At 45.5% G+C, this 18,773-nt stretch overlaps 1 protein-coding gene across 1 annotated transcript in view; it reads right to left on the bottom strand.

The window, feature by feature from the left end:
- Positions 1–18,773, bottom strand: part of EFCAB6 (EF-hand calcium binding domain 6) — a 234,631-nt gene that overhangs the window by 75,604 nt on the left and 140,254 nt on the right. The window contains 3 exon segments of the mRNA XM_007454091.1: positions 3,174–3,270; positions 14,276–14,331; positions 14,333–14,509. Coding sequence (XP_007454153.1) covers positions 3,174–3,270; positions 14,276–14,331; positions 14,333–14,509 — 330 coding nt within the window.

Raw genomic sequence — 18,773 nt, 5'->3', positions numbered from 1 at the left:
ACCGAAAAAAAAAAAAAAAAAAAAAGGTTTGCTGAAGAAACCAATGAACTTATTTTCCAAAAACACCTAACTAGCAATGAGCATATTAAGCTGCCCCCAAATGGGACGACTCCTATGTACTTCTGAGAATGCAGCTGGAGGTGCCCCCAGCAGCGCATGGCGGAGCGGGGAGCCCTGTGACTCTATGTGAAGGTCACTAGATGACTAAACGCGGAATCCTTGTTCAAGTTCAAACAGGGTTTTACTGGAGAATACATCCTTTTGGATATTAGCAGGTCCTGTTTGGCAAATTCCCAACAGAAATGCGGCAGAAGGGAGACTCCACACCTTTGGTCACCTTCACCATCTCTAAATGCCGGGACCCAGAAGTGAAGAGCTGGGATGGGTGCACCGAGTGAGAACAGCCGTCTCATCACCAGTTGGTCGGGTGGGAATACTGCTGATCTTATTTAGGTATTATGCTTTCTGCCGATTTAGAATTCAGAACTAATTCCTTCAGTGCTTTAGTCAAAATAAACTGAGAGAGTGGCAGAGATGTCCACATGCGCAGGATCGTTTAGTCCTGTGGGGGCCAGTGAGGTGACACGATGCTTGATTCTGGACAAAGCACGTCCTCTCCCTGCCAGGCTCAGTCCTAGAAGAGCTGGAGGAGGTCTCCGCCCGATAGACGCAAGGCTCCTGATTTAGCAGCACAGCGCCCTGGGGTCCCCAGGCCTCCTCCACACATAGTTTGGGGTCCCGCACGACATCAAGGATGAAGGTGGCTACGGGAGGCCATGGAATCGAGGTGGAGTGAGAGTCCACACTGACGGGGAGGACGTCACCCAGCCAGGAGGCCAGGACAGAAGGGGAGGGGGCCCTGCAGGGTGTCGTGGTGCCGAGGGTGGAGGTGTTTCAGGAAGGATGGACTGAACAAGGCAGAAACAAAGGCCTCCACAGCCTCTGGCCACTCCCAGCGGCCTGCTCCTTCCAGCACCCATCTGCTTTGTTAATAATCTGTCACCTTCCCTGGTTGGTGAGCTCTGCCAGGCAGGAGCAGACAGGCCTTGGTTACCACTGAACCTGGCGCACAAACCCCTGCGCAGTGAGTCTGTGCTAAGTCAAAGCGGGGTCAGATGAAGCTGTGAAGGGCCCTGGCCGTGGCCCTCGGGAGTCCCTGGAGTCAGACCACAGGGCGGGGCTGCTCCCATGAGGGGAAGGAGGGCAGGGCAGCTGAGAGGGGAGGCACGCTGGGGAGAAGGGACTTTTTCTTAAATAGGTTTGAGGGAGTTTGAAGGCCAGAGAGAGGCAGGGATGGGGCGGGCACGCGGGAAGGCGGTCAGGTGGCCAGCTCTGCCCTCTCCCCGGCTGGCGCTGCTGTGTCCTGTGTGGCCGCTGCTTACAATCCAGAGCTTGCCCTGCACTCCGCGACCCAAAGGACTGATCTGGAAGGCTGGCCCGGCCTCGATCTGTGTGATTTGCCGGCCTGGGCTGGCACAGTCAAGGCTGTGAGGCAGCCCGGGTGCTTAACAGGACTTAAAAGCGGGACTTCTCATCGGGCACAGGCCAAGACAGAGCAAACATAGATAGAAAATGACCACATGAAACAAAGTGGAGACATTCTTCTGAATAGTGTGAAAATACTTCTGTAATGCAGTATACAAATACTTTTTTAAATGAAGTTTTTGTGTCCTTGTTGCATTGAGAAGTGGTGACCCCATATCCTATACCTCAGGATGACCCACACTTGCATTTCAGATCTACTGTCCTGCAGGTACAGCTGCCATTGTTAAGAGCATGTTTCCCATCTTGACACCATAATCACAGTTTACACAATTGCACATGGAGGGTATTCACCTTCAAACTATGCTTTCTATAATTTTAGCAAGACAGGAAGAAATACCTCTTAAAAAAAGCATGTTTATAACTGTGTAAAAACAAGAATGATAGCATCTTACATTTTGCATTTAAATTTTTTTTTTTTTAACATCTTTATTGGGGTATAATTGCTTTACAATGGTGTGTTAGTTTCTGCTTTATAACAGAGTGAGTCAGTTATACATATACATATGTTCCCATATCTCTTCCCTGTTTGTCTCCCTCCCTCCCACCCTCCCTATCCCACCCCTCCAGACAGCCACAAAGAACCCAGCCGGTTTCCCTGTGCCATGCGGCTGCTTCCCACTGGCTATCTACCTTACGTTTGTTAGTATATATATGTCCATGTCTCTCTCTCGCCCTAACACACCTCACCCTTCCCCCTCCCCATATCCTCAAGTCTGTTCTCCAGTAGGTCTCTGTCTTTATTCCTGTTTTACCCCTAGGTTCTTCATAACATTTTTTTTTCTTAAATTCCATATATATGTGTTAGCATACGGTATTTGTCCTTCTCTTTCTGACTTACTTCACTCTGTATGACAGACTCTAGATCTATCCACCTCATTACAAATAGCTCAATTTCGTTTCTTTTTATGGCTGAGTAATATTCCATTGTATATATGTGCCACATCTTCTTTATCCATTCATCCGACGACGGGCACTTAGGTTGTTTCCATCTCCGGGCTATTGTAAATAGAGCTGCAATGAACATTTTGGTACATGACTCTTTCTGAATTCTGGTTTCCTCAGGGTATATACCTAGTAGTGGGATTGCTGGGTCATATGGTAGTTCTATTTGTAGTTTTTTAAGGAACCTCCATACTGTTCTCCATAGTGGCTGAACCAATTCACATTCCCACCAGCAGTGCAAGAGTGTTCCCTTTTCTCCACACCCTCTCCAGCATTTATTGTTTCTAGATTTTTTGATGATGGCCATTCTGACTGGTGTGAGATGATATCTCATTGTAGTTTTGATTTGCATTTCTCTAATGATTAATGATGTTGAGCATTCTTTCATGTGTTTGTTGGCAGTCTGTATATCTTCTAAATTTTTAATTCATATCAAACCTGAGATAAAGCCAGCAATTTCAGTCCATGTAACTCTTAAAATTACTTATTTTTCTAAAGATCAATTGACCTTGAATGTGAGAATTTATTTTGAAAAAGTATTTTAAGAAAAAAAGGAGTCCCTAAATTGATATACAAAGTTGCTTTACCATCTTAGCGACTGGATGGAAAATAGCTCCCTCATCACAATGATCTTGGAACATTGAAATAGATTCCCTTTCCTTTTAAGGAAATAATCATTTTCTTACCTTAGACAAGTCTGACCATCTGGTTTTTGCTTTGGTAACAAGATACGGATGAGCCTGTTCACAAGCTAGTTCGGAATCTGCAACCTTCTGTTTTGGTCTTAAAAGAAAAAAAAAAAAGAATTTGTTTAAATTTAATGGACTCATTAATCCCCCAAGGGATTCTCCTACCCCAGTTTGTTTCAAAGATAGCGTTAAAGCCTGCTATTTCACATCTGGTCTAACTTAATTCTTAAAATACCGTCTTATTTCCCCAGCTGCATATTAGGGAAATCTTAAATTTTAGGAGTACTTGCTTATTTCCAGATAAATGCTGTTCAACTTTTCCTGCAGTTCACAAAACAAAAAGGGCTCATTTATTCCCAGAGGGATAAAAAACACACTATAACATTGTCTTCAGATGAAGACAACTAAAAACTTTTATTTCTGAATGTACACGTTGGCGTGATCGTGCAGACCAAAGCAAACAGTCCAGGAACACTGTGGGAATGTGACCTACAGACTCAATCTCAGCTCATGTTCATAGGTTACGTCTGTGGGATGTAAAATGATCAAAACTCTACTCACAGAACGATGGGCGCCAAGGACACTTTAAAAAAAGACTGTGGCTAGGCCTCCACGGGGCGCAGTGAAGACTGTGGCTGAAGGAGTTTGGGGTGCCCTGGATTCTTCCAATCACTAAAACAAATTAGCGGCACGTGAAACCCTGTAAAACCCTTCCCCACTTCTTTCTCCGTGGTCGCCTTGCTTGGAACCACGCTTGCGCACAGGCACGTGGGTGATCAGTGCATCTTGCCTGAGGGTGAGAGTAAGGGGGACACCTGAGCGAGGCCCCACAGGGACACTCACAGGAACTTCCTCTCAAGGGAACCTGGAAAACCAGAGTGGGGACAGCACACAAGCCCCATGTCGCCCTTCTAAAGAAGTGGCATTATTCATGCTCCAGCAGGTGAGCTGCTCGTAAGGAAAAAAAATCTAAAGTCAACCAGGAGGCCGCCAGTTGAGAAAATGCAGCAGTCAAAGGTTTATGTGATCCCCAAAGATGTGGCTTTGTAGCTGACCCTTTGTATGTGATGCCAGGTGGGGAGCACTGTGGTTTTAGGGTAATCGTGGCCTCCACAAGCTCTGTGACCAGTCAGGCTGGAACTACCGAATCTGGGTTTTCACACCAGTGCTGGCATTGCCACCCCAGTTTGCAAAAGGGAATGCTGTGGTTTAGAGAGGTGAAATCGCCTGCCAAAATTGCACAGCCAGTACCGGGAATCCTGGCACTGAAACTCAGGGCCCTCCCATGCCAGAGGAAAGCCTTTCTCACCGTTGTCATTCCGTCTGAAGCTACAGTTTTGGTAGCCCCTCTAACTTCACTCCTCAGAGGAAAGGGTCCATTAAATATTACATTTCACAGAGGCGAGGGCCACCTTACACACACAGGATCTCCTTTTCACTTAACGTGTCTATTTCAATTCAACCAGAGCAGTTCTGCTGAGCACCGCTGAGTGCCAGGCACTGTGTGAGGTCCTGGGGAAAGTGAAGCCTGCAGCGTCCCAGAGAAGGCCCTCCTGGAACATCACGCTACTGCCCTACATTTTAAAAGCAGACAGCAGGGCACAGCACTGCAACCAACAAATTAAGCAGTAATCATTGCTCTTCATGTGGCTTCTCCTTTAAATCCTTTCTAAGAAATTCTGCTGCTGATCTCAGCTATCCTGGACCACTCCTCAGGTCCCCCGATGACTGACAGTGCTCCGTACACACTGGTCACCAACAACATCGTGGCCCTCATTACCCCAGAAGCCCACACTGTGCTGTTGACTCATGTGTCACACGGAAAGGGTCTTATTCAGACCAGCGCTTCTTTGGTGAATTACATAAACTTTGACTCCTGTGGTTTGGCAAACAAAAAGTCTTGCATTTCCTCAGTGGGCAGGTGCTGAGGACCCGCTGCAGCTGGGCGGGGTCTCCTCCCTCTTCCCATGTCGCTGCTGAAATGGACCAAATGAGGTCATGCCCACTTTCATTTTCTCTCCTGGCAGATGCCAGCCTGTGGGGAACACAGGTGAACTATGGTGGCACACGCCCCCTGACTCCCCCCCCCCCCCCCCAACACACACAGTCTTTAAATTCGTCAGTTGCTTCTATATTACCAAGTCCGGGGTCTCTGCTGGCTTAACGTGTGACGCTGTTAAGCATCTCCCCCTCTCTAGTCACCTTCATGATGCTGCTCTTTAATGGGCTGGAACACCCACCACCTGGCAAATGTGTGCCCTCAGTGAGTGACTCTCCCCCTCTGCCTGCCCCCTCGACCACTCCTCTCTCCTTCCACCCCAAAGCTTATGTCCTCTTCTGAGAGGTCATCCCTGCTCCTGTCCCCAGCTACCACCTGGATGCCGTTTGCCCACACTTCTGTGCCATTAGCATGGTAACCTCACCTGCTTCTCCATTCTATCTCCAGCTGTTTACCAGACTTCACAGAATCATGGAATTTCAAGGGTGGAAAAGGATCCAAAGATCAAGCAGTCTAATCTTCTATCGTTACTTTACCACTAAGGTTTTGGAAGGTTGGGTAGATTATTTTGCATGTTCACAACTACTGTTTAAAAGGACTGTAGGTCCTCATGAGGCCTATTCCCGTGCCTTCACCGTTAGGTGCCTCGTAAATCCTGTCTGAACCCAGAGGACGCACCTGGACTTCCCGCAAAAGGATGGAGATCCTGAGAGGCGTGTTCTATCTCTGCAAAGTCAACTCACTATCAAGCTGATCTCACTGCCTAGACACATGTCCAAGCAGCCTCCCTACCCAATTCCTTTTTCAGGCTATGAGGCTTGATTATTTTTCTTAGTGACTCGTGCTCAAACCAGGAGCTCCTACCTATTTCCCATTCATTTCTCCTCTGTACCATTTTATATCCTTGTCTCCTCTAGAGAGATTGGAAGGTTTTTCTGTGGCCTTTTCCAGAAGTTACTTATTTTCTCTCCTATTGTCTGCCTCTTTAGATCTTGACAATCAGTCAGATCCAGCCTTCCTATCAGCCAGACTGTCAGTTACAAATACATACAATGTGCTGCTCTAAGTCCTACAAACACAATGATGAGCATGGTGAACAGAACCCATGTCCTCAAGGAGCTCATCCTGTGATGGCAGGAATGTAGAGCAAACACATGGAAAAATAAGTGAATCAGATAACTTCAGCTACTGAATGTGACTGAGAATGATGGACCAGGGTGGGGTCCGGGGCATTTCAGCCAAGAAGACCAGAGAGCGGGGACTCCTTGAGGCCTGAGTGATGATCCAGTTAAGATGGAGTAGACACACATACTTACTTCATCCTGTCTCTTCCACTGGTTACAGCCAAAAACTCTAGACAGAATACAAAAAGTAACTCTCTGAAGATGGTAAAAAGTAAATAATAGGAGGCTTATGGAGAGGGAAGTCAAAACTTAAAGAATGACTTATATAATGGTGAGATTCATGGGCTTTTTTCCTCCCGTATTTCCAACTTAAGGGCTGCTTACAGGCAGTCCTAATTCTGGAACTGTGCAGTGGACATGGACAGAAAAATCTCCAAAAGAAAGTCTGTTTTTCTGACCGAAGAACTAGGAAGGTGAACCCCTGAAGTACAAAGAGCATGGGGGGGGGGGAATCCCCCCTTTCTTGTCTCTTTTTACTGTTCACTCCTGATCTGAGGCAAGCCCAGTGACAAAACTGCACGTCTATGGTGGTGCCAGCAATAGTATTGGCCAAGTAGGTACCCACAACTGAAATTCTTCTCTCTAACCAGAGGAGATGGTAAAAGGGGTCCCTGTGTTCAGGGAGGATTGGAGAAGTCCACATTATTTTCTCTTTCTCGTTTTTCTCTCACCATGTTGGCCTGGAGGGGGACCCAGTCAAGAGAAGCACTCAGTAGCACAGAATGGCTAAAACCTAAGATTGTCCAACCAGAAGAACAAAAAAGGGGTCCCTGAGTGCTGGAGAGTGTGGGGAGAAATCATAGAGAGGGCTAGAAAAAGGGACGCCCAAATGAATGAAGGAAGTTCCAGGTTCACCTGTGATGTGCACATGTGTGAAACCAACCCAAAGCAGCACAGTGAAAGCTTTGAGAACTTTACTACAGTGTAGTTAAGACTGTCTCCTGCGTGCTGCACTCACGGGCTGACCTGATAGAGCTACAATGGCTTTGAAAACTGAACTGATATTGAAACCACAGAAGGCAGGTCAGGACTTGCACTCTGAAACTAAATGGATTGATTGCCTGCCTAAAAAAGATCAATCAGTCAACGCATTACCAAGGATCTTAACAGGACCAGAGTGTCACAATATAACATTAAAAATGTCCATGATACAGTCCAAAATTACTCAATGTACAGAGGACCAGGAAAATCCCAACAATTTTCAAGATAAAAGACAGCAGGCACCAACTCCAAGATGACCCCAATTTTCAAGATAAAAGACAGCAGGCACCAACTCCAAGATGACCCAGATGTTGAAATTATCATATTTAAAAGCAGCTATTATAACCATGAAGTAAGAGTACACATTCTTAAAATAAATGGAAAGACAAGTTCTGAGCAAAGAAATTGCAGTCAAAGAAAAAAGAACCAAGTGGAAACTTTAGAACTGGAAAAAACAACAACTGAAATAAAATTTTCACTGGATTGGCTCAATGACACAATGGAGATGACAGAGGAGTGAGTCAGTGAACTTGAAAATAGATGACTAGAAATAATCTAATCTGATCAACAGAGGAAAAAGAAAGAATATATCTCCAAGGACTATGATAGAGAGACCTGTTGATACAAAAACAAAAGGTCTAACATCCATGTCACTGGAGTACTGAAAGAAGAGAAAAAGATTGGTACAGAAAAAAATTTAAAACTTCAGGAAATAATAGCTGAAACCTGCCCAAATTTGATGGAAAAACATAAGTTTACAGATTCAGGAAGTTCAGCAAACCTCAAAAAAGATAAACTCAAAGAAAATCATGCTCAAACACATCATACTAAAACTATTGAAAACCAAAGCTAAAGAAAAAATCTTGAAAGCAGCCTGAGACAAATGACACATTACAGAGAGAAAACCATTTGAATGACTGTAGATTTCTCCTCACAAACTGTGGTGGCCAGAAGACAATGGAACAACATTTTAAAAGTGTTATAACAAAAGAATTGTCAACCCATAATTCTATATCCAGAAAAAAAAAAATGTTAGGAATGAAGGAGCAATAAAGATATGCTCAATGAAGGAAAACTATGATAACTTGTCTCCAGTAGACATGCTAAAAGAAGTTATTCAGGGGAAGGAAAATGACAGCAGAGAGAGACACTTTTGAGCTTGAGAAATAAAAGAAGAGAAGTAGAAATGGTAAATACAAATATACTTTTTCTCAGAGTTTCAAAACACATGAAGCATAAATTGATAAAAATGGAAGGAGAAATAGACAGATGCAAAATTATTGTTGGTGACGTCAACACTCCTCTCTCAGTAATTGATAGAACAAATAGAAAATAAGCGAGAACCTAAACACTATAACCAACTTGATCTTATTGACATTTATAGAACCCTCCACCCAACAACAGGCCAATATACATTCTTTTCAAGAAACATGGAATGTTCACCAAGACAGATGATTTCTAGGGTCATAAGATGAACCTTACCAAATTTAAAAGAATTAAAATCATACGAAGTGTGTTATCTAAACTGAACAGAATTAAACTAGAAATCAATAACAGAAAGATAGTTGGAAACCATGGAAATATTTTGAAAAAAAAAACATACTTCTAAATAATCCAAGGTTTCAAGAAACAGTCTAAACGGAAATTAGAAAATATTTTGAACTGAATGAAAATAAACACTATAACATATCCAAATCTGTGAAATGCAGCTAAATCAGTGCCTACAAGGAACCTGATAGCATTAAGGGCTCATATAGAAAAGAAAGAATTCAAATAAAAAATCTGAGTTTTCAGCTTAAGAAAATAAAAAAGGAGGGCAAACTACAGTTGATCCTTGCACAACACAGGTTTGGACTGCACGAGTCCACTTATATGCTAATTTTTTTCAATAAATACATTGGAAAATTTTTTGTAGATTTGTGACAATTTGAAAAAAATTCACAGATTAACCACATAGCCTAGAAATATTGAAAAAAAATAAGAAAAAGTTAGATATGTCATGAATGTATAAAATATATGTAGATACTAGTGTATCCTTACATAGGCATAAGGTGAGTGATATTTAATATAAAATTAATATGTTAGTTTTCTTCCTGTTTTATAACTTTGCTTTCAAAGAATTATATTACCGTACAGTGTGCTTCTCTCTCTCTCTCTCGTATTGGAGAAATTGTGTATCAGCCTATCATCACAGGCAAATGGGTTTTTCTTAGAGTAACGATTCCAATACTATATTATGAGTATGATTAGAATACTGTATGCTATAAAAATTTTATAATGACTCATTCTTTACTGTATAGGCTAGGCTACCATGAAGCAATTATATCGATTACACCACACTCCCATAAAGCAATCATATTGCTGCTTCTTTGTTAACAATGCATGCATTGTTATACCTCTAAACAAATATGAATTTCTTTTTCACATTATCTTTCCAGTTTTGATGTCCAGAGTTACACACCAAAATGTATGACTCCTGCAGTGTTTTGTACCGTATGAGACAATATTGATATGGGTACTGACAGAGAGATGATTTATCTTGTAAAAGACAATGTAAACTTACAGTATTGATAAATACAGTACTATAAATGTATTTTCTCTTTCTTATGACTTTTTTAACATCTTTATTGGAGTATAATTGCTTTACAATGGTGTGTTAGTTTCTGCTTTACAATAAAGTGAATCAGCTATACATATACATATATCCCCATATCCACTCCCTCTTGCATCTCCCTCTCACCCTCCCTATCCCACCCCTCTAGGTGGTCACAAAGCACTGAGCTGATCTCCCTGTGCTATGTGGCTGCTTCCCGCTACCTATCTATTTTACATTTGGTAGTATATATAAGTTTCTTATGACTTTCTTAATAACATTTTCTTTTCTCTAGCTTGCTTTATTGTAAGAATACAGTATGTAATACATATACAAACCATGTGTTGATTGACTTTATGTTATTGGTAAGCTTCCAGTCAACAGTAAGCTATTAGTAGTTAAGTTTGGGGGGAGTCAAAGGCTATACACAGATTTTTGACTGTGCAGGGGGTTGGCGCCCCTAACCCCTGTGTTGTTCAAGGATCAACTGTATACTTAAAGCAAGAAGAAAGGCGAAAATAGTAAAGAATAGAAATCAATGAAATCGAAACAGAAAAACAATAGAGAAAAAGAAATGAAACATAAAGGTGGTTCTTTGAAAATATCAATAAAATTGATGAACCTTCAGCTAAATGAATCAAGAAAAAAGGAGAGAAGACATCAACTACCAATATAAGAAATGAAAAAAGGGACCTCACTAAAGACCCCACAGATATTAAAAGAATAGTAAGGGAATACTATGAATAACTTCATTCTTATGAATTTAACAACTTAGATGAAACGGACCAATAGTTTAAAAGACAAAAATTACTAAAACTCGGTCAAGAAGGAATAGAAACCCTGAATGATCCTATAACTATTAAAGTAATTAGATTTGTAGTTAAAATTCTTCTGACAAAGGAAACGCCAGGACCTGATGATTTCATTGGTGAATTTTATCAAATATTGAAAGAAGAAACAGTGATTCTGTATGATCGAGAAAACAGAAGAGTGGCATTCATGACTTTTACTCTTTCTTAGAGGTCTTCCAAAAAAGAACAAAAGATGTATTTATTTTCTTTATGAAATAAAACTCCTATCTTGCAATTACCATGTGGGTCCATTGAAACCTCTTAGAATATGATAGATCATGGGATCTTAGCGATCTTGATTTAATCATACTAGATCTATTTCATTATTCTAAGAAATATTCAATCATTGTTCATTAATTATTTCCAGCTGTGCTAAAAAAAAGGAGACTAAATAATAAGAAGAAAACAAAAAATGATGGCATCTCCTAGCAGGATGATACAATATTGAAATGAATCACCACTATTACACCATCCTTCAGTTTTCTGATTGCACTGCTCAAAGTGTAACAGCATCTTTCAAGAAGGTAAAAAGAAGACAGTGACACCATCCTTGTCATCTTATGTTAGCTTTCACTGAATGTAGTTGAAAATTGAGAATTCTTATTTCATGCACAAGTGGCAAAGGGAAGAAAACTAAGATCAGGAAATGTTTCACAATTATTAGCAGAAGATGATGGTGAACTTGATCATATAAGCCAAATCTCTTGATGAGTGAGTAAGTGATACATGTGTAAGAACAACAAGGAAATTTGTTATTTTCATTTAGTTAGTCATTCATCAGGAAGGACTGGATCGTACAATATTTTGTGACAAGAAGCTGACCATCTAATTCTGCTAAAAGGACACTTGACAGTGTTCTTTCATCTCTGATGACGTACATGTACCAAAATGTACTTGATGTGGGTTGTCAGTAGATAAATGGACAAGGCCCGTGTGTTTTAAACAAGGGAATAGATTGGGAGGGAATAGATGGTGTAAATGAAACAGGTCATTGGACCAATCACTCTAATTGCTATTTACACATTTAAAAATGATGTGCAGTTATGAAGCAAACGAAATGGTCTTCCTCTCTTTGACAAAATTATGAACCTTCAAAGCTTTCCAAAGTAGTGCATTTTGATGATGCAGGTGGAAAGTGAAGGCCGGGAAGGCAGAGGGGCCCCACTGAGAGGGCAGGATGGCTTCCAATAAGGCAAAAGGCATCTAGGTTTGGCTGGTGGAGAGTGAGGCTGGGGAGGGTGGAAGAGGCTGAGCTCTCCAGGCAGAGGAAGTGGCCCCTCCCCAGAGGCATCCTGGGTTCCAATCTCTGTCCGCCGCCCATCACCTGGGTCCTTTTGGACAAGTCAGTAACTTTTCTCTAGGCCCCAATTCCTTCATCTGCAAAGGCAGGTAGTGATGCCTCCTTAAAGGGCTGTGGGGTATGAAAAGATACACCTTCATGAAACACAGGTACGGGGTCCGGCCACGGGAAGGCTTGGCTTTCTAAAGCAGTGCCTTGGTTGGGGTCTCAAAGCTCGCCCTCCACCAGACCCTTGGAGCCCAAGCTGGGTCTCCCTGGAACCCACCACTTCCTCTATATACATCCTCTACTCTGGGGCTGCTGAAGGATGTTTCTATGGCACAACGTGACCCACACGCTCCACGGCATAAAATCCTCTCCTGCCTACTGACCAAGCCTGGCACTCGAGCCCCGTCACATCCAGCCCTCCTGCATCTCGAGGCCTCCTCTCCCGCTGTGCATGCCACTTCTGAATACGCATCCTCTCCCCATTCCCTCAATGTGCTCCACACTCCCACCTCTGTGGTTTTGCAAATGCTGCTCCCTGGCCTTGAACCACGGTCTGGTAACCTGCACCGGACGAACTCCTACTCACACCTCAAGACCCAACTGAAATGTCCTGTTTTTTCTGTGCACCTCAAGCAGGCTTAGCCTCTCGCCTCCCTGTGGCACTTCAGACATCCTTCTATTTCTTTATTTTTGTACGTGTCGCAGTTCAGCCCCGAGCCCCTCAAAGGGAGTGTGCATCTCATCCATCTTTGTACCTCCGAGTCCTGGGGCGACACTGAGTACACAGCAGACCCTCAGTAAATGTGTGATGAATGAACCAATAATACAACTAAGAAGGTGGAATCATTTGGATGGGAAGATTGCGCTTTGTGGTTGAAATTTTCCATATCCACTCTGCATACATTCTCCAGAAAGTTCTTTCTGAAGGATATTTTTGTGCTTTGTTTTAACATTAAGCAATCAAGTCTCATATTAAAGCTCCTCATAAATGGAGCAATTGGAAGCAGGTGTTCAACTCACATGTGACATGATCGTTTCACTTAGAAAGAGACTACAGTCGTTTTTTTTCTCGCTGGCTTTTTAAGTATAGACAAAATAAAACCAGCAAATTCAGAGGGAAAAATTAAGGTGCAAAATCAGAGGGCCTCTGAAGCCTAGCCAAGTGCCACAAAGTCTGGCTCAGTGACAGGGGCTTCTGGGGGTTCCCCCTTCCAGGGGTTGCCCTTGCCGGGTGGAAGGGGCACTTGCCTATAGCCCCTGGGACCTGGGAGTACCTCAAGGGCAGAAGGACCCAGTGAATGCCACTACTGCGTTGTATCACTGCAGCAGCAAATGCAGCGGATGGTAACGTTTCAAAAAATATTAATAGTGCACTTATAATAATTGGTCAAGGAGTGGCTGAATGGCTACTCCATTCATGTAGATCCTGTCAACAGATCTCAATGGAGAGCAGACTGTGACACGTCCTGGTAAGATGGGAACCCACTACCGCTTCAAGGAGCACATGCTCTTACTGAGAGAAGCCAAGGAGACAAACGGAGTCACAGCTCAGCTGGACGCAGAGATTTTCCTGCTGTGAGTGAGGCCAGCATTGGGTGGCCGGGGGTCTGGTGGGGAGCACTGCCTAGGAAAGGGCTGGAAGGGGTCCTCGCACCTCCCAAAGCAGCTGGCACGGCTGAGCCCAAATTTATAAAAAGAAAAATATACAAGCATATGTGTGTATTTATGCACATAGAAAAAAGACTGAAATGACACTCAGTATCCATCAGTTACCATAAGGTGTTCTGTGCTTCCCCAGTTCACACCTACTGCCCAGGTTAACGTCTCAGGCCTGGAGGAAGTCCACGTGTTCTCCTGACAAGCACTGCGCCTCCCTCTGCATACTGTGTCCCCAAATGTCTTGGAAGGCTGAGCAACACGCGTATATATCTGACCCAAGGCTCATAAAAAGAAAAACAGATATGTATATATTTATATGCAAAGCAACAAGACCGGGATGATACACTTTGAAACAAAAATGACGCTCACAGGTGCTTAAATCAGGTGTATCTTCTAACCTGTATCTGCATTTTCTAGTCTTTCTACACCGAATGTGTAATTCTGAATGTGATTTTTCTTGAACTAAGGAAAAGACAAAATAAACAGCTCCTGGGGGGCAACTCCATCATCTGCACCCATGTGTGGACCCATGCTGCTCTCCTACCTAATGAGTCTCTGAGGCGCGGTGTCTTCTATTCTGAACGGTCTCTTCTCACACAAAATTTCGAAATTCGTGGAAATTTAACGTGACGCTGAGCCTCAAGCCAAGAAGGCCCAGAAATCGCTCGAAATCCTCGTCCTTCAGATTGGAGAGCAGGTGCTGCAGCTGATGAAGGTCATGCATGGTGACGATGCCATCCCTGTCCGTGTCCATCTTAAAGAAAGCCGCGTAGAGGTCCTAGAGTCAAAAACGGCAGCGTCAAAGACTGTCCCCCAGAACCTGATGTCATCCCCCCCACCCCTGCCCCCCGCGCTGTGGACTCATCTCCAAAGTGAGGAAGGAGCCGTGTTTCGACTTGGCTTTTTGGAGATTTCACTGCTCCAGGAATATCCTTGCCATGATTTGCTTTCCCCAGGAAATGATGAACTATGTCCACAGGTACCCTCTTTTAATGCAAAGAGTTCAGGAAAAGGGACAAGAAAGGTGTTTCTTTCCCTTCTGCTCCCTCGGCTTCCGGGACCGGTACTTCTAGTACCAGAAGTAAGAATAAGTACGCTGGAGCTTTCCAGGACATATAAAAATCTTGCCCTCAAGTTTTTATACAATTTTCATAATGTTTGGCAACTTCTGTCCACGGGAAAGCCAGCGCTGTGCTGATCTCACCCTGAGTTGCTGCCCAGAGGCTGGGCCCTGTTTTGATGCCTGTGCTGAAGGCCCCGCCTGAAATCTGCCTCTGTGTCTGCAGGTCGTGCTGCATGAGGGCGGTGTTTCCCATTTTACAGATGGGGAAACAGAGGCCTGCAAGGAACTTGTGGTCGAGGCCAGGCTGCACAGCTCAGGGCACACACTGGAGGCGGGTCGCTTAGTTTCAAAGCTCAGCTCTGCTGGCTACTAGCAGAGTGACCAAGGGCAAGAGACTTAACCATGCCAGGCTTCTCATGTGTAACGGGAGGAGTATAAAGTCCCTGCCTCTGGGGTGGCTGTGAGGACTGAATATGCTAACGAGGTGAAGCACTTAGGAGGTGACTGACAGGTTTCCTAAGGGCTCTAAAATGTCGTTACTATTACTGTTGCTTGAGGTCGGACAGCAAGTGCCTGGCAGCGGGATCTGAATCAGGTCTGTCTGGGACAATACCCTGCGGCCCCCCACCAACGACCCCGTGTCTCAGGCTTGGAGAGCTGCAGCTGCTGTGGTCCCAGTACCCCTGTTGCCATCAGCCCGAGGCAGTCCCACCCACGGATCTCTCTGGATACTTCGGAGGCCCCGCCTGTACCTTCACGTCCCAGGACCCTCCACAGAGGTCATGTAAGGCAAGCCCTGCCATGACTCGAGTGTCCACTACAAACCTTTTGGGATTTTGTGGCAAGATCTATCTGTACTCACTCACTTATTCTTTCACCAAAAATTACTCAGCACTGACACATGCAATCACTACACTAAATACGGTGGGAACCGACTTCAAGTGCTACCCCTACCTCTCAGAGATGCCACTGTCCAGTGGCCCCTTCTCCAGGAGCACAGCCTGCCGGGGCTGCAGGCCCATCTCTTTGCTGCTGATTCCCTCCACGTCACAGCTCCAAGCCCTCGCACACCCTCCAAACCCCCGTCTCCAAAAGCTGTGAAGTAACTCCCCTTGGATGTCAAAACAAGCAAGGCCGAAATCAAACTCCTGGCCCCGCTGGACCCAGTTCGTCCGTGTCCTTCCAGCTCGTCCGTGTCCTTCCAGCTCGTCCTCCGGGTCCTTCCCAGCTCGTCCTCCGGGTCCTTCCCAGCCTCGTCCTCCGGGTCCTTCCCGCTCGTCCTCCGGGTCCTTCCAGCTCGTCCTCCGGGTCCTTCACAGCACGTCCTCCGGGTCCTTCCCGCTCGCCCTCCGGGTCCTTCCAGCTCAAGAAGTGGCAGCGTCTTCTTTCTGTTGCTCAGACCACAAACCTAGGGAGCGTCCCCGGGTCCTCCCTTTGCCTCGCACCCCGCAACCAATCTGCCCACACAGCCATGGGTTCAGAGCTTCATTTCTCCCACTTCCACTGCCTCCACCCGGACCCAAGGCTCCTGGGCTTCCACCCAGGAAGGCTCCCACCCTCGCCCAGGCCCCTATTCTCACAGCAGCCAGTGATAACTGCACAGCTCAAGCCAGTGCACGTCGCTCCTCTGCTCAACCCACGGCACTCGGGTCCAATCCTCATTCCTGACTGTGGCTCCAGCCCCCTACCCCTCTGCCCTGGGGGGGGGGGGCGTGCACGACTCTGTCAGGTACACGACTTTGATCTTGTTGGGGTTGAACTTAGGCAGCATGGTGGAGGCGGCTGGTGTCAGATGAACCCGGATTCGGGACGACTGAAGAAAGTTGCACCTTGGCCTCCTCCGAGCCGAGAGCCGAAAGCTACTTGCTGCTGTTGGAACATGCCAAGCCTGCCTCCGGCACTCCAGGGATTCTCCACCAGACCTGCTAGGCCTTTGGTCTCTGCCCGAATGCCACCTCTCCAGGGAGGCATTTCCTGTCCTCTGTGTACAAGGGCACCACTCTGATGGGTCTCTGGCCTCTTACCCTGCTTTATTTTTCTTCCTAGCCCGTTTCACCACCTGACACTCTGGAGACTCACGTGCTCACTGCCTGCTCCACCTCTAAAGGTAAACGTGATATCTGGGCTCTGATCCATTCCTCGTGACAGCTCCAGTCCAGAGAGCAGTGCTTAAGAAACATCCGTGGAGTGAGGCTGGGTATGAACGATGCAGCAAATATTTCCTGGGTACCTATGATGCACCAAGCACCCTGCTAGGTACAGGGACGTACTGATAACTGGCCCCTGACATCAAGATTCTCAGTCCAGTAGGGAAGAAAGATGTGTAAGCAAATTACAGCAAGTCAGCGTGATAAATGCAGCAAAAGGCGGGGGGTGGGGGGGAAGAAGTGCTCTGACGCAGCCCTAATTGCTGGACTACAGGGACAATCTAGATGCCATGGAAACCCATATTTATAATCTTCACAAATTTAAAAAATTTACTCATTCCCTGAATCTCAGTCTTTGACTTCCCAGCATGAAGACTCCTAATTTTATTGGAGCCAACACATGTTGGAGTGAAAAAGATATTATTTCAATTCCTGGCTACGACATTTACTAGGTATGTGGCTTCGGGGAAGTCTCTCCCCATCTCTGACCCTCCGTTTCTTCATCTATAAAATGGGAATGCTAGCACCTACTTGATAGGCTAGTTGTGGGGACTGAAACAACTGAGGCCATGTAGGTTCACTGCCTGGCATGTAAAGTGAATTCTCTTATGCATTCAACAAACACCTATTTGCATGGCACGCACCGTGGTAGCCAGTTGTGTTATCGTGCCTTGACGTCTCATGGAATTACAAGTCCCCGCACACTGCATGCCGGAAGGTGAGTGGACAGCAGCAGACCTCCCAGCAGGTCTGAAGGGCCAGAGGGAGGACCAAGAACTTAAGAAGGACCAGCGCTTTGGTAGGAGTTAGCTGGTCACAGAGAGAGGAGTGACAATCCAGGCAAAGGAGTAGAATGTGCAAGGCCAGGAAGGGGAGGCTGGGTGCTGGCCGGAGTGTGACGGGAAGAGGAGGGGGGTCGAGAGGGGCCAGAGAGGGGCTGCAGACCAGCCAGGCAGGACCCGGGCTCATCCTAAGAGAAAGGGTACACTCTGACCAGAGCTGCGTGTTGGGATCACCCTGCAAGGTCAGGTGTCCAGGACAGATTGTGAAGTGAAAAATGCAGTGGCAGAAGCATATGTATAGGAGACCCTATTTGTGTGGGGATTTTGATCCTGCTTATTTTTTTTAAAATATACATGACTTCACAGACATGCGCCTGAACCTGCACGGACGCTATCTAGAGGGTGAGGTTGATGGTGAACCCACAAGGGCCACAGGAACCTGTCCCCAGCTCATGTCCCCAGGTCACCCAGGGGGTCTCTGTGCCTGCTTTCCTCACCATAATCAGGGAGGGGGGATGCCCCTTGTTTGGTCACAGTGAATTATTTCCTTCGACTGTTCGTGGTCTTTGGCCTGGGCTATGAGGTTGAGGCTGCCTTACTCAACTGTGCTGTTGTCCGTAAACCTAACTGTGCTGAGATGGACTCATTTGGCTACAAAATCACTGGGCAAACAACAGCAGCAGCAGGATTAATAGCATTTTCAACTACTACGAAATAGTTTTTTCATTATTGATGGAGAGAGATATTCAAGAATTTCTCATGAATAGGAACTCAATAAAAGAAATAAAGTGACTGTACCTTCCCACTCAACAATCAAGACACAGTCTTTGGGACTTCCCTGGTGTCGCAGTGGTTAAGAATCTGCCTGCCAGTGCAGGGGACACGGGTTCGAGCCCTGCTCCGGGAAGATCCCACATGCCGCAGAGCAATTAAGCCCGTGCACCTCAACTACTGAGTGTGCGCTCTAGAGCCTGCGAGCCACAACTACTGAAGCCCGCGAGCCACAACTACTGAAGCCCGCACGCCTAGAGCCCGTGCTCCGCAACAAGA

Source organism: Lipotes vexillifer, unplaced genomic scaffold (genome assembly GCF_000442215.2).
Source record: "Lipotes vexillifer unplaced genomic scaffold, Lipotes_vexillifer_v1.1 scaffold382, whole genome shotgun sequence".
Classification (NCBI taxonomy): Eukaryota; Metazoa; Chordata; class Mammalia; order Artiodactyla; family Lipotidae; genus Lipotes; species Lipotes vexillifer.
The sequence above is the reverse complement of the archived record's forward strand: the minus strand, read 5'-3'. Positions and strand labels throughout refer to the sequence as shown.